The sequence below is a fragment of the Patagioenas fasciata genome, chromosome 12, assembly GCF_037038585.1.
Source record: "Patagioenas fasciata isolate bPatFas1 chromosome 12, bPatFas1.hap1, whole genome shotgun sequence".
In the NCBI taxonomy this organism is placed as follows: Eukaryota; Metazoa; Chordata; class Aves; order Columbiformes; family Columbidae; genus Patagioenas; species Patagioenas fasciata.
Genome location: NC_092531.1, coordinates 18,998,756 through 19,017,343, shown reverse-complemented (window position 1 = coordinate 19,017,343; position 18,588 = coordinate 18,998,756). Strand labels below are relative to the sequence as shown.

The 18,588-nt window shown below is 40.9% G+C and overlaps 1 protein-coding gene across 3 annotated transcripts in view; it reads left to right on the top strand.

The window, feature by feature from the left end:
- The first annotated feature begins 3,198 nt into the window (after positions 1-3,198).
- MCTP2 (multiple C2 and transmembrane domain containing 2) overlaps positions 3,199-18,588 on the top strand; it is a 104,709-nt gene continuing 89,319 nt past the window's right edge. For 2 of the 3 annotated variants that reach the window (XM_071814001.1, XM_071814000.1), the window contains exons 1-4: positions 3,199-3,298; positions 4,006-4,642; positions 8,290-8,352; positions 9,528-9,636. In XM_071814001.1, coding sequence (XP_071670102.1) covers positions 4,169-4,642; positions 8,290-8,352; positions 9,528-9,636 — 646 coding nt within the window. In that variant the 5' untranslated portion in view covers positions 3,199-3,298; positions 4,006-4,168. The remainder of the gene's footprint in view (positions 3,299-4,005; positions 4,643-8,289; positions 8,353-9,527; positions 9,637-18,588) is intronic. The other variant, XM_065847658.2, reaches the window with a different exon arrangement.

The window sequence follows — 18,588 nt, the reverse complement described above, 5'->3', positions numbered from 1 at the left end:
TTGCATTTTTATCTTCTCGCTGGCTTTGAGGATGCTTCTTAAAAGCGTTAGCAGGGAGTGTTTCAGGGTGTTCCAGTGAACGGTGTGCAGAAAAACAATGTATTCTGTAATTCCTAGTATGTAAATCAGTTTGGTTTTGTTTGCCAGTTTAGTTACATTGTTTACTTTTATAATGTTTTCAGAGTGTCTTGCAGTATTTCTCACTTGTGGCTTTTCTGGCTTCCTGACAAGAGAGTAAGTGAAGTAGAATTGCAGAGTGATTTCTCTAGGCTTTCAATGGCATTTGAAATATCTCTTACAGCCACCTGTTAGAACATAAAAAAAAATAATCTAGTTCTAAATATCATAACAATTTAAAGGAGTAAGTTTGGAGTGTTATAGTGAGAGAAACCAAAGCACATGAAAAAAAATAATCCCAAGGACCATAATAAGAAGATACTTAAGGGAGGATAAAATGCTAGAAATATTTGTTATATCAGTCAAATGGTGAGTTGTGACCAACTTGTTTGTCTCAAATCCTTTCTTTCTAGCCCCTATTGCTCCCAAAAGAGGAGGAAACACAACAAAAGAAAAAGGTATAATAAAAATGGCAGGTGCAATCAGAAGTGGTCTCTCTGAAGGAAGAAATGAAACTATATGGATTCTTCTGAGCACTGGAGATTTAGAAGCATATTAAAGAGCAGGCTGAAGAAGATAGGCTGAAATGATTTTTCTTATTACATAAGGACAAGGAGCCATTCACTTAAATTAAAAACAAGAAAGTTGAAATTGATAACAGGAAACATTTATCTTGGAATAATTACTGTTTGCAGCTTTTTGCTACAATGTGCCGCTTATGCAAGGAAAGAATAAAGAGGCCACGTTTAGACCAAGAAGTTGGCAAAGTGCGATTTTCCCTATGGTGGCTGAGGGAATACTTGGCAATACGGTTGGCACCAAACTTCTGAGGCTGTGGAAGGAAGAGGGAAAATGTCTGGCCAGTGGAGGATAAGGAGTATGTGAACAATATGTTGGTACTGAGAACATGCTTTTTACAAGCAATGGAGAATTTATCTCTCTTTAAAACTGTATGTCTCTATTGATGTTGCTCAGTACGGAAAAGAAAAGCAGAGAAAAAAATGTGTAGGAAGAAAGAACGGTTGTGCATGTGAGTAAGTGCTGGTGTGGCATGGGGCTACCCCAAAAAGCCTGGCACCCCTGGTTCCAGCACTGTGGAGGATGGGGGCCCAGCCCTGGTCTTCCAGTGCCCTCTCTGAGGATCAGGCTTCTGGTCATGATGGTGATGTGTATTTTTTCTGCATGAACTGGGGAAGTGAAAAAAGTGCCAGTCTGTAGATGGCCGATGTGAGAGTGGTTTTGCCCTTCAGGCTCTATTTACCCTTTTCTAAGATTAGAACAGATTGTGTGTTTCTTTTTATTTGTGTGTTATAACCATCATTTGGATTAATTTGTTTATAAATACAATATTTATAAAAGAAAAGTTATAGCCGCAGCAGGAGCGTGGGTCCAGAGGTTCTCAGGTGGAGTATGGCTGAACCCCTTGTCAGTCCAGGGATGAGCTTGCTGCTTCTGTGGCATCAGTTCAGGCACCCTTGTGTTCCCCATGTGCAGCACCCTATTGCCCCAGAAACTTCTTTTTTTTTTTTGTGTGTGTGTCGTACTTTTTTTCTCCCCCTGTGATTCTGCCTGGCTTGAGGATTCTGCTCATTCTGGATCGAATACAAGTGGGGTCTCAGAGATGCAATATGGTACCTGTGTCATCCTTGCTGAGTGGGCATTTATATTCAACAACTGAGGGAATGTAACTGCAAAAACAATCAGTTGGGGGAAAGTAACTGGTAAAAAAACTACAGGAACAAGCTTGCTGCTAGGAAACAAAATCTCAAAGCAAACAAAATAAAAACGACGGCGGTGGATCGTCAAAATGAGAGGGGTGGAGAATAACAGGAAGGGAATAGGAAGCAGTAAGAGCCTTGGGAAGTGGATGTTGTGCTGGGTCCTGCCTTTATTGACAATGTCTTCACTTGAGCAGGTTTCTATGTGTGTAGGCGAGCAAAGCAGAGAGCACTGGCAGGAGATGAATTGTTTAAATGAGTCCCAACAGTGATGTTTCATAACGTTTTGTGCAAATACGTTTAACCTAATAATTTCTGTTACTGGCATGTGATGTAACGCTACCAAGGACGCCTGTGGCTGCCTTGTCACGTTTTTATTTAAAGAGGGAAGAGCTGAAGTGAAAGCTGCCGGCCGATGAGAGCAAACTGAGCCTCTTGTCTGGTGAGCTTGCACAGGACATCAGGTGCTGCTCTGACACAGGCATCCCTTGGTTCTGCATTTCTTTCTTTTCTCCTTTTTTAATAAATATGATCATCTTGCACCTCACCATGAGTTCCATGAGAAAAGAAGGTCCCTCCTCCCAATGCCTTCGTGTGCCTCAAATTCCTCCCCGTGAGGTTCAGAAAATTGTTCTTGCTTCTCAGTGATGCTGTGAGGGTAAAAAAAGTAATTTTATTTTGTCCATGTCATTTTAATACTGGGTCTGACTTCTCGAGATAAAGGTGAAAACACTACATTAAGCTGATACATCTATACTAGCACTCCTTCCTCTTTGGGAAAGATTTGTTACTACCTTCTGAATGCATGTAAGGTCCTTAAAGCTTATTATTTTTTGTATGGAATATAATGATGCTGATATTAATTTATATGCAAATATAAATGGGGGATTGTGTGGCTTCAGTTATGTAGTAATACAGTTAAAGCATTTTTTGTAAACACCTGAACACACTCTTCAAGTATGGTTGGGTTAGTCATAGAATTATTTAAATAAGTTATTCAGGACCTAAGTATACAACCTCATTCAAATTAATGAATGTAAGAGTAGATTTCTTTGAAAGCAGATAGTGATTTCTCTACATGGGTTTATTGAACAGTTATACTTCTATTACTTTTGCTGGGATTCTCCCTAATGATCAGGAAAACAGTGGGATAAGTAATTTTTTTGGTCAACTGTGCAATTGTTGGAGTATAAAGATGTGAGTTTTGGAAGCAGCAGTCATGTAGTTAGCGGGTTTAGGTTTCTTAGGACGTGTGTATATACTGTAAGCTCTGTGTGCATGTCTTTGGGACTGCGAAAGAGTAAATTTGCAGATTTCATCAGCCTTTTTCTTAATGAGATTTGACTTTCTCTGCTTTACAGAATAAGGATGGTTGCTCAGCTGTTAATCACGAAAGACGCTGTCCGTGAGGATATTCCTGTGCAGAGGTGTCCGTTTGGCTGCTCCCTTACAATGCAGATACAGTAGGTGACTTCGTGTTTTGGGTAGTTTCTTCTTGTCCCTCCCTACTGTATAAATGCTCAGTATGAATCAACTCAAAGACAAGAGTCCCCCAGCAGGTTTTCCAAATTGAAGTGATCCGTCTGTCCATTTTTTATCTTCATTTTCTCTTGAATTCCTTCCTTATGAGGAAAATCAGTTCTTCAGTGACAACTTTGCCTGACAGTGGGTTAACATAGTAGGGTTAGGGTTCTAGGGTCTCACCTGGGATTTCTCATGTCTAAAGTGTCCTCTTCAGCCTCAGCCACTTGGTTTATGGGGCTGTTTTTCATGTTGTGCTTGTCCACTAACAAGTCATGTAAGAACCCATGTAACCTAGGAAAAAGCAAAAAAAAAAAATACATGTGATGGAAAAGCATCAGCAGGAATTATGGTGCCAGCTTTGCCAGGATTTTTTGTGTGCTAGCATTATCACGATTTAACTCCCATCAGTAAGTTTTTTACAGAAACAGTTTCAAATAGGCTAAATCACAAATTGTTGCAAATTGGGGCTTGGCAGAAGAAGAAATACAACATCTCGTCTTAGCAATCACATAGTGGGCAGACATTGCATTTCAGTGTAGGATTAAATACTTATTCTGGCTGTTTTCCTTCTAAATAATCAAACCTACCCACCAGATTGTATTTGGAAGCACTTACTAATGTGGCATGCCTTGTTTTAACTGTTTAGAAAAACGACTGAAAGTTTTAAGATGAGACAACATGAATCATAATCTTCAGCGGCTGTTCACTTTTGTGATTGACTTGCCATCTTCCTACATTCCTCTTAGTCAGCCTGGGAATCGCTGAAGCCGTTTCTTGCAGGAGACATCACTGAGATTCCCTTTGCAGCGATGGACTTGGATAAACCATCCGTCTGGGGATCCCTGAAGCAGAAAACTAGACCGTTCCTGCGAAACCTAAGCGTGAAGAAGACAAAGAAGAGGTCTAGCAAAATGGTGGAGAGGAAGGTCCACTTCTTGGACCGGCGGCTCAGTGTGTCAGTGCCTGACATGCTGGAGGTGGAGACTCTAACGGAAGAAGAAACGACTTATTTGAACACTCAGGTGGTGTCGAGCTGCTCCCCCAAAAGCTTCTCCGGGTCTGTGGTGTCCCTGAAAAGCAGAAGCGCTTCGGTGAGGCCAGCAGGAGAGGACTGTTTGCAGGCATCGCAGCAGGCGATGTGCATGGAGGTGACGGTCACCCACCCGGACACGCAAATCACAGGCAGCCCTGTGTCCGGGGCGAGGAGAGAATCCAGCGCCGACCTCTTTGAGCTGCTACAGAGCGCCCGTCTGAGCACCGCGCTGTCGGACGAGGGGACAGAGGTGGGTCCTGGGGCATTGCCGGGCTCAGTGGCTGCCTCAGTCTCATCATGCTTCTCCTTAATTGTCTGGGGTATAATGGGATGGAGGAGGGGGCCCTGTTCAAAGAAGGAATGAGGGATAAAAATGAGCATAAACCTTACATGGTATTTAAACTATTGGATACTAATTCAGATATCCTTTCTGTCAATTTGGAGCTGTGATATAACCCTGCTCTGTTTTCTTTTTTATTTTGGCAATATTTTGACACTTGAGATTTTTCAGATTTGTTGGAATTGCTCACTTAAGTCAAAAGTTGTTGCAACTCTCTACTTAAACTTAACTCAAAAGTTGTAGCAACTCAATTGGTAGATGGGACATTATGAACATGTCGTCATCAGGAGTTTTTCCAGGTTGTTTTAATGATAGTAATTGTTCTTTCCTGCTTTTGTAGACCAGAAGCTCTAACCCCAAATTTACTGAATGCACTTGCAGCAGCACTGAAGTTAACCCTAAATCCTGCTTTGACTTTGAGCAAACTAAGTGCTTTACAAGAAAGTGGTACCTCTATAGTGATGCAGTAACTTCAAATCAGGTTTAATCTAGGTGCACAGTCTGAATCTGGCTTATTTTCTGCAGCATTTAATCTTTCAAAAAATGTGAATTTGTGTGTATGCTTGTTTGTTTAAATTAATTTAATGTTTACTTTTATACCAAAGCATCTCACTATGTGAATACCCTACCTACCTTCCTATAATCTGCCTCTTTTTTTAAAGAGTGTACAACAGAGAGTGAAACAAAGAAAAATAGAAATAGATAAGGAATTGACAAATTTAATTATTTACGAGGTGAATGTCATGGAAACATCAATATTCAGCTTTCCTTGTACTTCACTGAACATCTACAAAATTTGTACTTGGTGTGCCTCAGATGGGGGCAGTTTGTTGCAGAGGTTCTTGGTCTCCTGTTACTGGGTGGGGTTGCTGTGAGGAGCGCAATAGCTCACATAGTTCATTTGTGAGCATCGTTCACTGATCAGCGAGGTAAATCAGAAGGAAGGCACATCCCTGGAACAAAGCTAACTAAAAAAAGAAAAAAATGTAGGTTGAGCTTTTTTCCCCCTGAATTGCTTGTCACATGCCACCTACTCATTTCCTGGTTGTCTTTGGTCACCCAATACCGTGAGACACTTTCTGAGCCTCGTGCATGAGCTTGGTGTGGGCTTGTGGTTTTTACACTCATCTAAACTCTCGGTACAAAGCTGTCAGTGCTCAGATCTTGCCATCTTCAGTAAAAGCTCTTGACACAGATACCATATTTCGAATTTATTAAGAAATTTACTTCATCTGTTAACTATTGCACCCCAGCTGGGCAAATTTGAAGGGTGCAGAAGTAACTGAAGTTGTATTGAACCCCATCCCTGGTTGATGCAGGTTGCAAAGAGCATCATTCTGATGATCTTTGTGGGTTGCTTCCACCTCAGGATATTCTATGATTCTATGATGATGAATGTTACTTTTGCAGTTGGGTTCAGTCCGTGGTCACACGTCATTGCTAAAGTTCTCTAACCCTACTTCGTCTTCTAACACCTTGCAGTGAGTCACTGGCAACCCAAAACCTCATCTCCTTGCTGATGCACTCAGTGCCCTTGTGTTTTGAATCATTCTCTGCAGAAAACAAGAGGTTGTAAATCTTATCAGGAGGAACATTTGATTGATTTGTGTATATATATTCATATATATACTCCTGTTGGATTTGTTTTTACACAGATACATTTGGGACTGTGACCTACTTGGTGGATGTGGTCACATTTGTTTATACTTTAAAGTTCAGAAACATCACTGTAGTTGGATAAAAATCAAGATTTCAGGGCGATATTTTCAGTGAGACCTTTGTCTATATTCAGTTATCTTATTGCAATAATTACCTAGAATAATACCAATTTACATTATGTGGAAATAAAATGGAAAAAAAAAGCTTTTTTTGTTTAAAACTATAAGCTTTGTTCAAAATCTGTCGATGCATTACAAGTAAACAAAAAGGTGAATAAAGAAAAAAATCATAACTTGAGGGTAATGTTTGTATTGTGATATCAAGCTAGCAGAGTTTTTTATTATTATAGCTGTGCTTTCAGTACAGTTCACTGATTCTGTGTTTATGTCGTGTAAAACAAGCTGTAAAGAGAAAACGTTATCAGTGCCAGTGATGGTGCCTGAAGGAGATTCCTGTGAAGCCAGAGACTACGAGAAATACCGGGTTTAATGCACATAAGTGAGATTTTTATGCATACTAGTCAGGAAATTCAACATTAGGGTTCCCCTAGCAGCTGTAACTTGGCTCTGTTGTGCGAGAAAACTCTTCTCCTGCTCTTTATGATGATAATTTTTCTACTTTTAATGTGTTTTTGCAAGGTGGCCAAGTTATGATTACTGTGGGAACCATAGTGTTAAATTTTGTCTGTCATGCAAGTGAATTTTTACTTGCAATGCTGGATTATTGTATTTCCTGATACGTAGTATATGTATTTCAGGGGAGGAGAAGAATTACACAAAAGTATATTTTAATTTATTTTAGCATATCGATATCTTTAAGATTTATGATCTTTTGTGCAGGAACTAGTTTTTTTTTGTTTGTTTGTATAGTGTTCCACACAATGCAACTCTCATTTGAGAGATTTGGATGTTACCACACTGCACATAAAGACATTTTCGCATGAGGATCGAATTCCACCTTGTGTGCAATTCTGTAGACCGAGGTTATTCTTAGCATAAATCTTTGTGTTTTAATGGGCTGTGATTGCCCTGCATTGGACCAAAAGAGGTGCCCAGGCACGTAGGTCCTCTTCAGCTAAAACGATGATCATAGACTGTTCTAGAAGTCAAAACAGCATCAGAGGTTTCTTGACTGATGAATCCCATCTGTGTATCCAGACAGTCTACATGCCGTGCTGTCATAGCCTCAAGTTTTTGGATGAGTCAGTATTTAAGAAGAAATGTTTGACTTCCTCTCCTATGCTGGACACAGAAAGTGGGGGGAAGTCAATGTCTAACATGTCTTTTTCCTTTCTGTCTGACCATTTCTTTCTAAATTTGAATATTTAAAAAAAATCCTTTCCTGGACCTTCCCTTTTGGGTGATGAAGGAGAAATTGTAGACAAGTGGGAGAGCAGCTGGCTCTCCAACCCCGGGTTATTGCTGCTGCTGCCAACACTGCTGGCATTTTTTAATTTCATCTTATTGAGGGCACTTGGAGATTGAACAGCTAAAATTCTGCTCCAGGAATAGGGCTCAGCACTGCAAGGCTGTGACTGATCAGTCACCAGATGCAGCCACCTTCAGGCATCAGGAGAGTTTGTGGTAAGGACGTTAAGCACTGAAAGCACAGGTCTCTGCTGGGGAGGAGGAGAATTTAATTTATTCCAATAGGTGGAAGTAGGTGTGTATTTTTTTAATTAGACTCAAGAGACTATGTGCAGTTACTGTAAAACAGGAAAAATAAATTTATATTTAAATTATGGAGGGGAATGTTTCTGTAAGCAGAAGTATAATTACATTTTAACAAAGAATTTCACTGGTTACACATATGTATGAGTATTTTCTTGACTCATACTAGGAGAATTTTCTTGATCCTTATATTACTATTGTCTAATTCATTGTATGTATTTTTTATAGTACCCTTGTGGAGAAATGGATCTAGACTCTTCCATATCATCTCAAATTTTTAATGATCAGATGGTAAGTCCTTTCATTTTAAAGCATTTTGAAATTTTATCAGAAGCACAATTTATTTCAGTTTTAGGTTCTTTGCTGCTTACAAGTTTAAAAGCCCAGCAGGTGAAGAAGCATTCCACAGATTTCTTTAGTGAGGTTTTTTGTTTGTTTGTTGGGGTTTGCTTATTTATTGATGGCTTTGTGTTTGTTTTTTGCTTTTTATTATTATTTATTTTCTTTTTAGTATTGCAGAGCAGTTGCTAATGTTTTAAATTTATCCAAATGTTCTAGGGTTTTTTTGGTTTTGTTTTTTTTAAAGTAGTCTCTGATCTCCATGTTTCACTGGTAGCTGATGAAGACATTAGCATAAATACTCAACTAGGAACCCAGGAATAAACTGGATTAAAATGAAGACAGCAAATATCTTAATAATTGCTGTAAGGTTTGATGGACACAAAAAAAAACAGTTTTAGGGCCGTGTGGAAAGACATTGACAGTTTTGATATGTGCTCTTCTCATGTAAAGCATATTTGCCTATTTTGGATGAACTTTTCTATTAACACCTTTGCCCTCTGACAACCTCTCAAGTGCCGTCCAGAGGCTGTTTTCACTGAACGCACCAGTAGTATGATGATGATGATGCTGAGGTGTGTAACCCTGTCTGCATCTCTGATCAATAAGAATCTTTTTGAGTTTGCAACTGCAAAACCTCACAGCTTGTGTTGCCTATTGCTTAGTTTTGCCCTTTTATAACTGTGTGAAGAACTGCTGTACTCTTAGTAGCTATGAGAAACGTGTACTTCCTCCTGAGGCCATTAGATGAGTACAGATAGACTTGATCCTTATGGGTTACTTCCAACTTGAGGTATCTGTGAATGCACAAGAAACAGCTAGAAAACAAACGAACAAACAATGTACTAAGTTGGTAGGATTTGGAAACTGTGCATGCATTTATGATTGTTATTACCACTCATTTTCAGGTCTAACCCTTCTTGTGTTACCCTTTGCTTTGTTGAACATACCTGATGCTGATAATTAGCTATTTGCATAACGAAACAAAGTCTGGGAAAGAATTTTTTTTCTCTTTATGTAAAAGGTTGCCGTAAGGAAAGATGAGAACTTTGTCTCTGCAAAACACCTGCTTCGTTCAGGGTCCGCTTCAGGAGATGTGCAGTTGTGACCAATTTCTTTGTTCTTAGGCTCTAGAGGAAGCCAACAATTGCTTGGGTGACCTGCCCAGCCCCTTTGCCTACCTGCTGACCATCCACCTGAAGGAAGGCCGGAACCTGGTTATCAGAGATCGCTGTGGTGAGCCCCACATTCCATCTGATTTCCTTCAAAATTCCCCCAGCTCTCTTTTCACTGACTTCACTTTTGCAGCAGTTGACTTCTTTTCTTACCTCTGATGCAACAAGACATTGACTTGTGTCCGTTGCCCATGTCAGAGCGCTTGATGGTTGGGTTTATCCACCTTAGGTACACAGAGGAGGGAGCTGCCCTCTGCTTGCTGCTCCTCTTGTCTGTGCAACTGCAAGGCAGCGCCTCGGTTGGGCGTAGCATCTCTGTCTGTTCAGGAACTGCAGAGTCATTCATCTTGAGAAATTCTCTTTGAGCTTCAAAAAAGATAAGCCAGAGAATATTTTGAGTTTTATTAGATAGTGGAGCTGCTAGAGGAGTGATTTTTGGATTGTCTGCAAAGATTTTCATAAAAGGGAAACCATAGGAGCAGGGCTGTAAGCCAACAGTCCCCTCTCTAATCTGGGATGCAATTTAAGGATGACAACATTAAAAAAAAATATAAAAAAAAAATCCACTCCCAAATGACGTATCAAATAAAGTAGAATGGATTTGGGGATTCCTGGAAAAACTGTGTGAAAGTGCCTGCTGTTAGCCTGGCTCTTCGGGCTGTTGCAATGGGGAGTAAAAGTGTCTACGAGCAGCCAGTTGATAGTTTCTCCACTTGCCTGTCCTGCCAGAGGCTCTGCAGGGGCTTGCTGGGCTCTGCAGAAACAGCTGCTTCAGGACCTTTGACCTGAACCTGTCAGAAAGCTCTTCCATATGTCCAATCTTTCTGCATTTTAGATTCTTTTTTTTTGTTTTTTTGTTTTTTTTTTTTTGTCTGCATGTTGAAATGGTTCTGATACTTTCACATTGCAAAATGTATGAGCGGTTTCTTTCAGATGAAGCAATAAGGTTTATTCATACAGGTTTAAAGAAAATAAGCTTGCACAGCCTAAAGGCCTGTGAAGATTTGCATCTGGAGGGACATGTATGGATTTAGAAGCCTTCTTGTATGCAGTGCTTGTTGAGATTTCCATTATCTATTATCTCAGTTAACTTTTCCATGTTGGTTTTTCATGTCTTCACCAAACAGTAACTCTTGACCAAGTGTATGCTACTTTTTCTTTCCAGCTTTTAGAAGGACCGATTGAACACTTAGGTTAAGGTATTTTTCTCTTTGAACAGAAGCATGTATTTCCTGACAGTGTAGCAGTTCATCAGATTTACTAGCAAGCTGCACAAGCCAGGGCACATCCAGCTGCTTGTATGGAAAAGATGCTATAAGTGAGCAATTCCAGCAGAGTGGTATTTCTAAAGAAGACAGAGCATAGTTTGCTCTAGGCTGTGTTTGGTTTTGTAAGAAAGCAAATGCTTTTCTCAGTGAAGCATTGGACAACAGGGTGAAAACACATAAGTAAGGAGAAAAAAAGCATTTTGATGGTCACTCGCTTTGCGGCAGATGACTGCTCATTTAGGAGACTGAGTATGCAAGGTGATGCATCCTTCCATAAAATTTGTGGGTTATTTGGTTTACTATTCTTCAGTCACCATCACGTTGCAGTGGTGGGTCCTTAAAAAAAAAACAAGCATGCTACCGTTGCCCTGATGCACATCTATGCACATCTTTATAGGTCTCTGCTGTCCTACCAGTTACTTAGGATCTTTGCGTGACATTTAGGGCTGAACTGCAACCAGTGTTTCTTTGCAACGTGCTGTTAAAAGTGGGAAGTTGTCAGCTTTGCTCATCTCTCCAACATGTGAAAACCGCAGAGAAAACTTGTGGGCTGGGAGAATGTGACTTCCCTCCTCTTCCCCCATTGCCTACTCTGAATTATCTGAATATAGGAACATGTTGTCTGCAGCCGGTGTATCCTGCAAGTCAGACTGCAGATTGGGCTAGAGGCCAAGTCATCCTCATTCACATTTTGGGAACGGCAAACCCCTAGAGCTACCCAAGCAATGCCGCCTGGCACAGCTGGGAGAGGGTTTCAGGCCCTTTTCACAGAATCACAAAATGTCAGGGATTGGAAGGGACCTTAAAAGATTATCCAGTTCAATCGCCCTGCCGGAGCAGGAACACTTAGATGAGGTTACACAGGAATGTGTCCAGGCAGGTTTGAATGTCTCCAGAGTAGGAGACTCCACAAACCCCCTGGGCAGCCTGGTCCAGTGTTCTGTTACCCTTACTGAGAAGAAGTTTCTTCTAAAATTTAAGTGGAACCTCTTGTGTTCCAGTTTGAACCCATTACCCCTTGTCCTGTCATTGGTTGTCACCGAGAAGAGCCTGGCTCCATCCTCCTGACACTCACCCTTTATATATCTGGAAACATTAATGAGGTCACCCCTCAGTCTCCTCTTCTCCAGGCTAAAGAGACCCAGCTCCCTCAGCCTTTCCTCACACGGGAGATGCTCCACTCCCTTCATCATCTTTGTTGCTCTGCGCTGGACCCTCTCCAGCAGTTCCCTGTCCTTCTGGAACTGAGGGCCCAGAACTGGACACAATATTCCAGATGTGGTCTCACCAGGGCAGAGTTAGAGGGGCAGGAGAACCTCTCTGACCTACTGACCACCCCCCTTCTAATACACCCCAGATACCATTGTCCTTGCTGGCCACAAGGGCCCAGTGCTGGCTCATGGTCACCCTGCTGTCCACCAGGACCCCCAGGTCCCTTTCCCCTACACTGCTCTCTAATAGGTCATTCCCCAACTTATACTGGAACCTGGGGTTTTTCCTACCCAGATGCAAGACTCTACATTTGCCCTTGTTATATTTCATTAAATTTTTTCCCCGCCCAACTCTCCAGCCTGTCCAGGTTGCAACAAGGCGCCTGGAGATCTTCAATGGGTGATGCTGAGTTGCTGGTCCTGTGTTGGAGTTTGAAGTCTCCTCTGGTCAGTCTTGAGTGAGCAACTGCAAAAATGCTCTGCTTGGCTCACGGTGGTGACAGAGGATCAGAGTTCATAGGTAGGAGTAGCACTGTCCTGCATTTATTCAAATAAAGTGGTCATGCCCAGCAGTAACTGCGTGAAGTAGCATTGCACTCATGGAAACTGTAGCAAACAATTACCTTGCAAATATAATAGTCCCAGGCAGGATCTCTCAGCAAAGCATATTATAATAATGATTTTGCAAGATCGAGTGTTCTACCTAAAGGCAGGTACACAGAACAGGGCAAAAAGCCCCTGCTTATATCCCCCCAGATCCTGGCTGCAAATTCCCTTTCATGTTCAGCATTGGTTGGGTACTTCAGGGTTTACAGACCACCCGACACCTGCCTCAGTTTACCTGTCTCATTCATCTAATTCTAACAACTTCCTCTGCTTATTGATTTATGAAATATATGGATTCCCAGCTCTTTGGTTACCCTTCCCCCTAGCTTAACTTTTTAAATACAGTGATCAGTTTGCATTCTGGGATTAGTTCAAAGAGACTTTGTTTTACATTAAGGATTCATAGTCTGTCACCTGGCCCTTTCCCCCCAGCTGGGGTCAGGTGCCAAGTCCCCAGTTTTGTAAAAACAGCATGCCTTTGTTAAACGTTCCTTACAGAAACTAACTCCAAATATGATGTGGGGTATGACATATGCTCCCCAGGGAGGTGGTCATGGCCTCAAGCCTGGCAATGTTCAAGAAGCGTTTGGCCAAGGCCCTCACATGGTGTGAAGTTTGGGGTTATCCTTTGCAGGACAGGAGTTGGGCTCAATGATCCTTGTGTGTCCCTTCCAACGCAGGACATTCTATGATTCATGTGAACATTTGTCATTTAGCATATAGAAAAACCACAGAGCCTGTGAGTGTAGAGTGCATGCCAGCCTAAAATCACAGAATCATTCTGGCTGGAAGAGACCCTCAAAATCATTGAATCCAACCATAACCTAACTCTAGCATTAAACCATGTCCCCTAGGCATGTTTAGCCTAAGTCAGATTTAACATAAGTTTTGTACATTTCCTAAATTATAATATTTGGTTATTATAAGTAGTTCCTCTGAAAAAAAACCGAGCCTCAAAGGAGGCATCAGACCCCTGAGTTTACATTTTTGGGGAACCTCTCTATCTACTCAAAGCCAAAGCAGACGGCACTTCAGCACAGTGCCCTGCCCTCTTCTCCCTCATGCACTTTTCCCCTTTAATTTTAATTTCCTGACAAATGTTATTTATAAGGATCTCGGGCCAAAGGCAGCGGCCTGCGGCGTGTGCTGCTGGTGCCCCCTCGCGGCCGATCCCAGCGCTGCTGTGGCTGTTTGTTTCATTAGTATTTTTATTTTCTTTTCTTTTATTTTGTTTTCCCCGGGCGTTTGGTGTTTTTAGTTTGTGTAGGGTTTTTTTATTTGTTGTTGTTGTTGTTTTTGTTTTTTATACGAGAGGGAGACCTCATACTCAAATCTCCTGTACTCATAGTGCAGGAAAAATGAATGCCAATAATTATTTATTTTTCCGTAATCCAAATAGATCTCCACAAATATAAGAAAATATTTTTATAAGACGATTTTGCATTATCAGGAAATATGTGTATTTTCTAAATAAACAAAAATGGCTGTACATTTTAAATATACTGATTGTGGTGAGAGTTCATGTATATGTGCTGTTGTCTGTGTGACCACAAATATATAGGTGCACACAATAGGAATAACACAGTACAAGGACTGATTATGGAATATCAAAAGGGACATGGTTTAGTGGTGAACTTGGCAGTGTTAGTTTTACAGCTGGACTCAATAATCTTAAAGATATTTTCCAATCTAACTGATTCTATGCCTCTGTGTACTTGAAATTCAAGCAGACAGAGGGAAGTCTCTAGTACTGGCACACAGTCTTTGTTTCTGCCTCTGTTTTGTCCCACTGTAAGAAGTACGTCTCTATATGTTCATATAAGCATATAAAAAGAAATCTAAGATGTGTGACAAAGGAGAAATATTTCTGCCATTGGAAACAGCTGTTGCTGGAAGCTGCTGGTTCTACTTGGCGAATACACAGGGCTGTCTATGAATTCACTCATTAGATGCTTAATGGTTATTAAATATGAATTGATTACACTCGGCTGAGTAAAGGTGAGGGGTAGCTCTGCTGATAACTGCAGGCTTGAAGACCAACATGTGACTTCAGTTTTTTCCAAGCTTTCCAGGTATTTGTCCAGATTTTTTGACTCAGTGTGTACTGTTCTTTTCAGGATATGTTGCTTTTGGTGTGATTTAAATTCCTTCTTTACTAGATTTTTATAACCTCCCCTCCCTGCTTCATAATGTTATCCCTGTTAACATCTTCTGGTTTTGTTTTTTTTTTTTTTTCCTTTCTTTTTTTTTTTTTTTTTTTTTTTGGTTTTTTCCACCTTTAGCACCTTGCATTGTTTTTTTGCAGCCTGTTGTCTCTCCAGCCCCAGACTTTCTGTAGCTCTCTCCTTGTACCTGCTCTTTGTAGAGAAGGTGCAGCGCATCAGCCCAGGAATCTAGCTCAACTGTGTGTTCCACCTGTAGAGTGCATAAGGAAAGAGTGCAGGAAAAAAATCAGATTTTTAGTATTTCCTTTTCTTATATTTTTTTCTTTTTTTTTTTTTTTGAAGAGTAAGGTAAACAAAAACCCTCGATACAGCAATCCCAGTAGATGTACCTCAGCCAGGGAAGCAGAGTGCTGTTAGAGTGGGATCTTTGTTCTGATGGAACCAGAAAAATCCCTCTTCGGGTCAAAATTGCAGTTTCCCCTCTGAGGGATGCAGGATGAAAGGGGTGTTACCTGTTGATCAGGAGCTTGCTTGGAGCCTCATTTTCTTGTTTCTCACTGCTTCCTGGACTCCAGTCTAACTCAGTTGTACATTAGGAACTGCCTAAGCAGATGGTGAGATGCTCTTGGCAAGTAGCATTCTCATTATCTGCATGTACCTTTGGTGCCTAATGTTAGACAGCGCGTGGGTCCTGTATTTATAGTTCTTCTAATTGATGGACCAGACACTGAAGATTGTGGGTCTCTTTGGTAACTACACAGTACCAAAAGTTTGTTTTTTTGAGTACTTTGTATAGGATTACTGTTACTAGATGACGTGTCATGGTGACAGCGAGGAGTGTTTGATCTGTGTAGTTTTAGTACTGTAAGTAGTAAGAAAGCAGAGATATGTGTTAGTAATTGAACAGATGTCTGTGGATTATTGGCAGTTTGCAGAATAGAGAGATAATTATATGTTATTTGCCTTGAAAAATATTAAGCATTTTTCATCACAAGTGTTCTAAATGTTGTCATTTTACTGCACCCTTAGTGCTTTTACGGCCTCATTGAGCCTTTTTCTGTGAGGTTCACAACTTTCAGCTCTGCATGCTTTGAACTGAGAGAGACCGGAGCCCATTTCTACTTGCTGGTTCCCTTTCCCCGGGCAGGGTGATGCCTCATGTTTGTTTGAGTCCGTCTGATGAAATCTGGAGTGTCCTGCTCCCTTATGGCTCTGAGATGCTCAGACTGTGCACGTTGCTGCCCGTATGAGTCACCTTTGCAGAACGGTGACACTGAGCAGCAACGTGAAGCCATAGCCGTATGGAGCTAACAAACTCAACTCTAACTGCTGTCAGAAAAAAAAGAAACTGTGTTTTTGAGTAACTGTAAGGCTGAGGATCACCCTCCTGTTTCCAAATCCTGTACTTCAAAGATTTTAGTGTATTTTTTAATCTGTTAAATGACGAGGTTACAATAAATATATTTCTCGGATGTGATGTCAGCTAGTGAGTGGTTGTTGGTTTTTGGTTTTTTGTTTGTTTGTTTGTTGTTTTGTTTTGTGTTTTCCCCCCTCAGCTACATTGTTCCAGCCTGAATTTCGTGTCTCTCTCTTTTCCACCTGGTCTTTTGTTTCCTAGATTTTCACAGGACTTTTGTGCCTTGTCTCTCTGTTTCTTTCTCTCAGGTTTCCCTTCTTGTTTCCTGTTCCTGCAGTTTGGTTTTGCTCTCCTTTTTTTTTAATTTCCTCTCGTGATACAGTCAGCTGAGCATGTGAGGGCAGCAGGGTGACTTGCAGAGTACAGAACGTGCTGTCACCTATTCTGGGTGCATCCTTCCTCCCCCATTCAGAGAACATCGTCATCTGCTCTCACATCTACCACCACCCACTGCCAGAGCATCCCGGTGGGCTCCTGGAGCTGGTGGGAACTATGCCAAAGCTCAGTCTCCCAAGGGCAAAATAAAATGAAAGAAAAAACACAAAATAAACATATATTTTTAATTTTAAGCAGTAATGAACCTGCAGTAGCCCACCACCCAGAGCTTGGGGGTATCCGCTGCCTGGGTCCGTGCTGATATGGGGATGCTGGAGGAAGGGATGGGTTTGTGCTGTGCTGGGTGTGTTTTCAGCTTTAGAGCAAGTTCATTGTTTGAAAGCAAATGCTCAGAGCAATTAGGCTGAATCGCTCCCTGCAAACACGCTGATTAATTCAGACTTTCTCTGTTTTCAGGGTGTCTGCAATTAGATCATTAGTCCTTCAGATTTATTAATTATTGAGATGTATTAGGCAACTTTTCACACTTTTTGAAAGGCGTAATCATGGCTAATTTACAACTGCTAAGAATTTGAATGGTGCTGGTTACTTTGATGTTTTCTGGATCCCGTCTAGCTCTGTGTACAAGGGGTTGTGCTGTGGGCGTTTGTCTGCCCCAAGTCCAATTTTTGGAAGTGCAACGTGTGCGGCTGAAACTTTGCCCTTGTACACAGTGATCCCTGCAAACCTCCCGCCTGGGCCGGCCGTGGGAAATGAACACACAGAGATAGGCACCTCAGGAAAACAGAATGAGTTCAAACAAAAGCAATGAATCCATTATATGCATAGCCACCTTTGGTTAATTAATGTTAAATTAAGAAATATAGGGATGGCAGGGCTGGAAGAGCACACATAGGGCCCAGAGAATGCATGCGACTCTTGTTCGGTAAATAACTGTAGTTTAGATAACTGATTTCTTAAACTGATCAAGCTCTCTGTTGGTTTATTTTCCCTTGGAACGTATTGGCGATGCTTGTTTCCAGGCAATGTTTCACTTCCATCTGGTCATGTAAAACAAGCTGGGCATGAAACTTTCCAAAATTACCTGAATTTCCTGCCAGTAGAATGCTTTTTTTTTCCAATTTCCCCTTTAAACCTTGATCTCAGCTATTTCAGTACAAGGATATAATGGTGTTCCACTTAAAAAGCGAAGTGTGTTTTCCATTTTAAAATGTGTTTTTCTCCTTGTTATAAATAACTCTAGTAATTCTATTTCTAGGAAGATTTCAAGGAATTTATTATTTACGTGCATATAAAATAAATCCTCCATTTCCTTCTCCAGATTAAAATGTAGGTTTTTAAGCAAAATTTAAGATGGTCCAGGTTATATTTCACACTGGTCTTTGATTTTTCAGGATTTTAAGGCAACTTGGTGGTAATTTTTATTTATTTATGTGTCAAGATTTGTTTCACATGGTACATTTCCAGTAAGTTTACTCCTATAAAATAGTGTGTGACTTGAAATGATATAGAGTCTTCTGGTCTGTGTGTGGTGGTCTTTTTTTGTTGCCAAATTATGAAGCAAGTGTGCAACAGTATTAAACACAGTCGATGATACATCTCTCAGTAGCTGCTAGAGGGCAGCAGTATCCATTTAAAACCACCATTAACAGTTTCTTGGGCTACTAAAGCCTCTCCTGCTGCTGTGTCCCAGATTTTAGCTGATGTTTGATCAACCTGCACTCGTTGCTTTTCAGTGCGAGTGATAGAAAATAGAAGTAAAATGGGTATTACAGAAATAAATTCAAGGAAGTATTGATATTGAGGTGCATATTCTTTCTCTACTGAGAAAACAGGAGCAGCTGATGGAATTATTTTTTTAGAGGTCATCCTTTCTTTTTGTTCTTACTGCATTTATTTTAGGCTGAGCAGCTGCTAATTTTGTATGTTTTGTCCATATATTTTCCTGTGTGAGAATCTTCTTGTCTTTGTGTAACTTCTGAATTAACATCAAACCATCACACCTGGGTT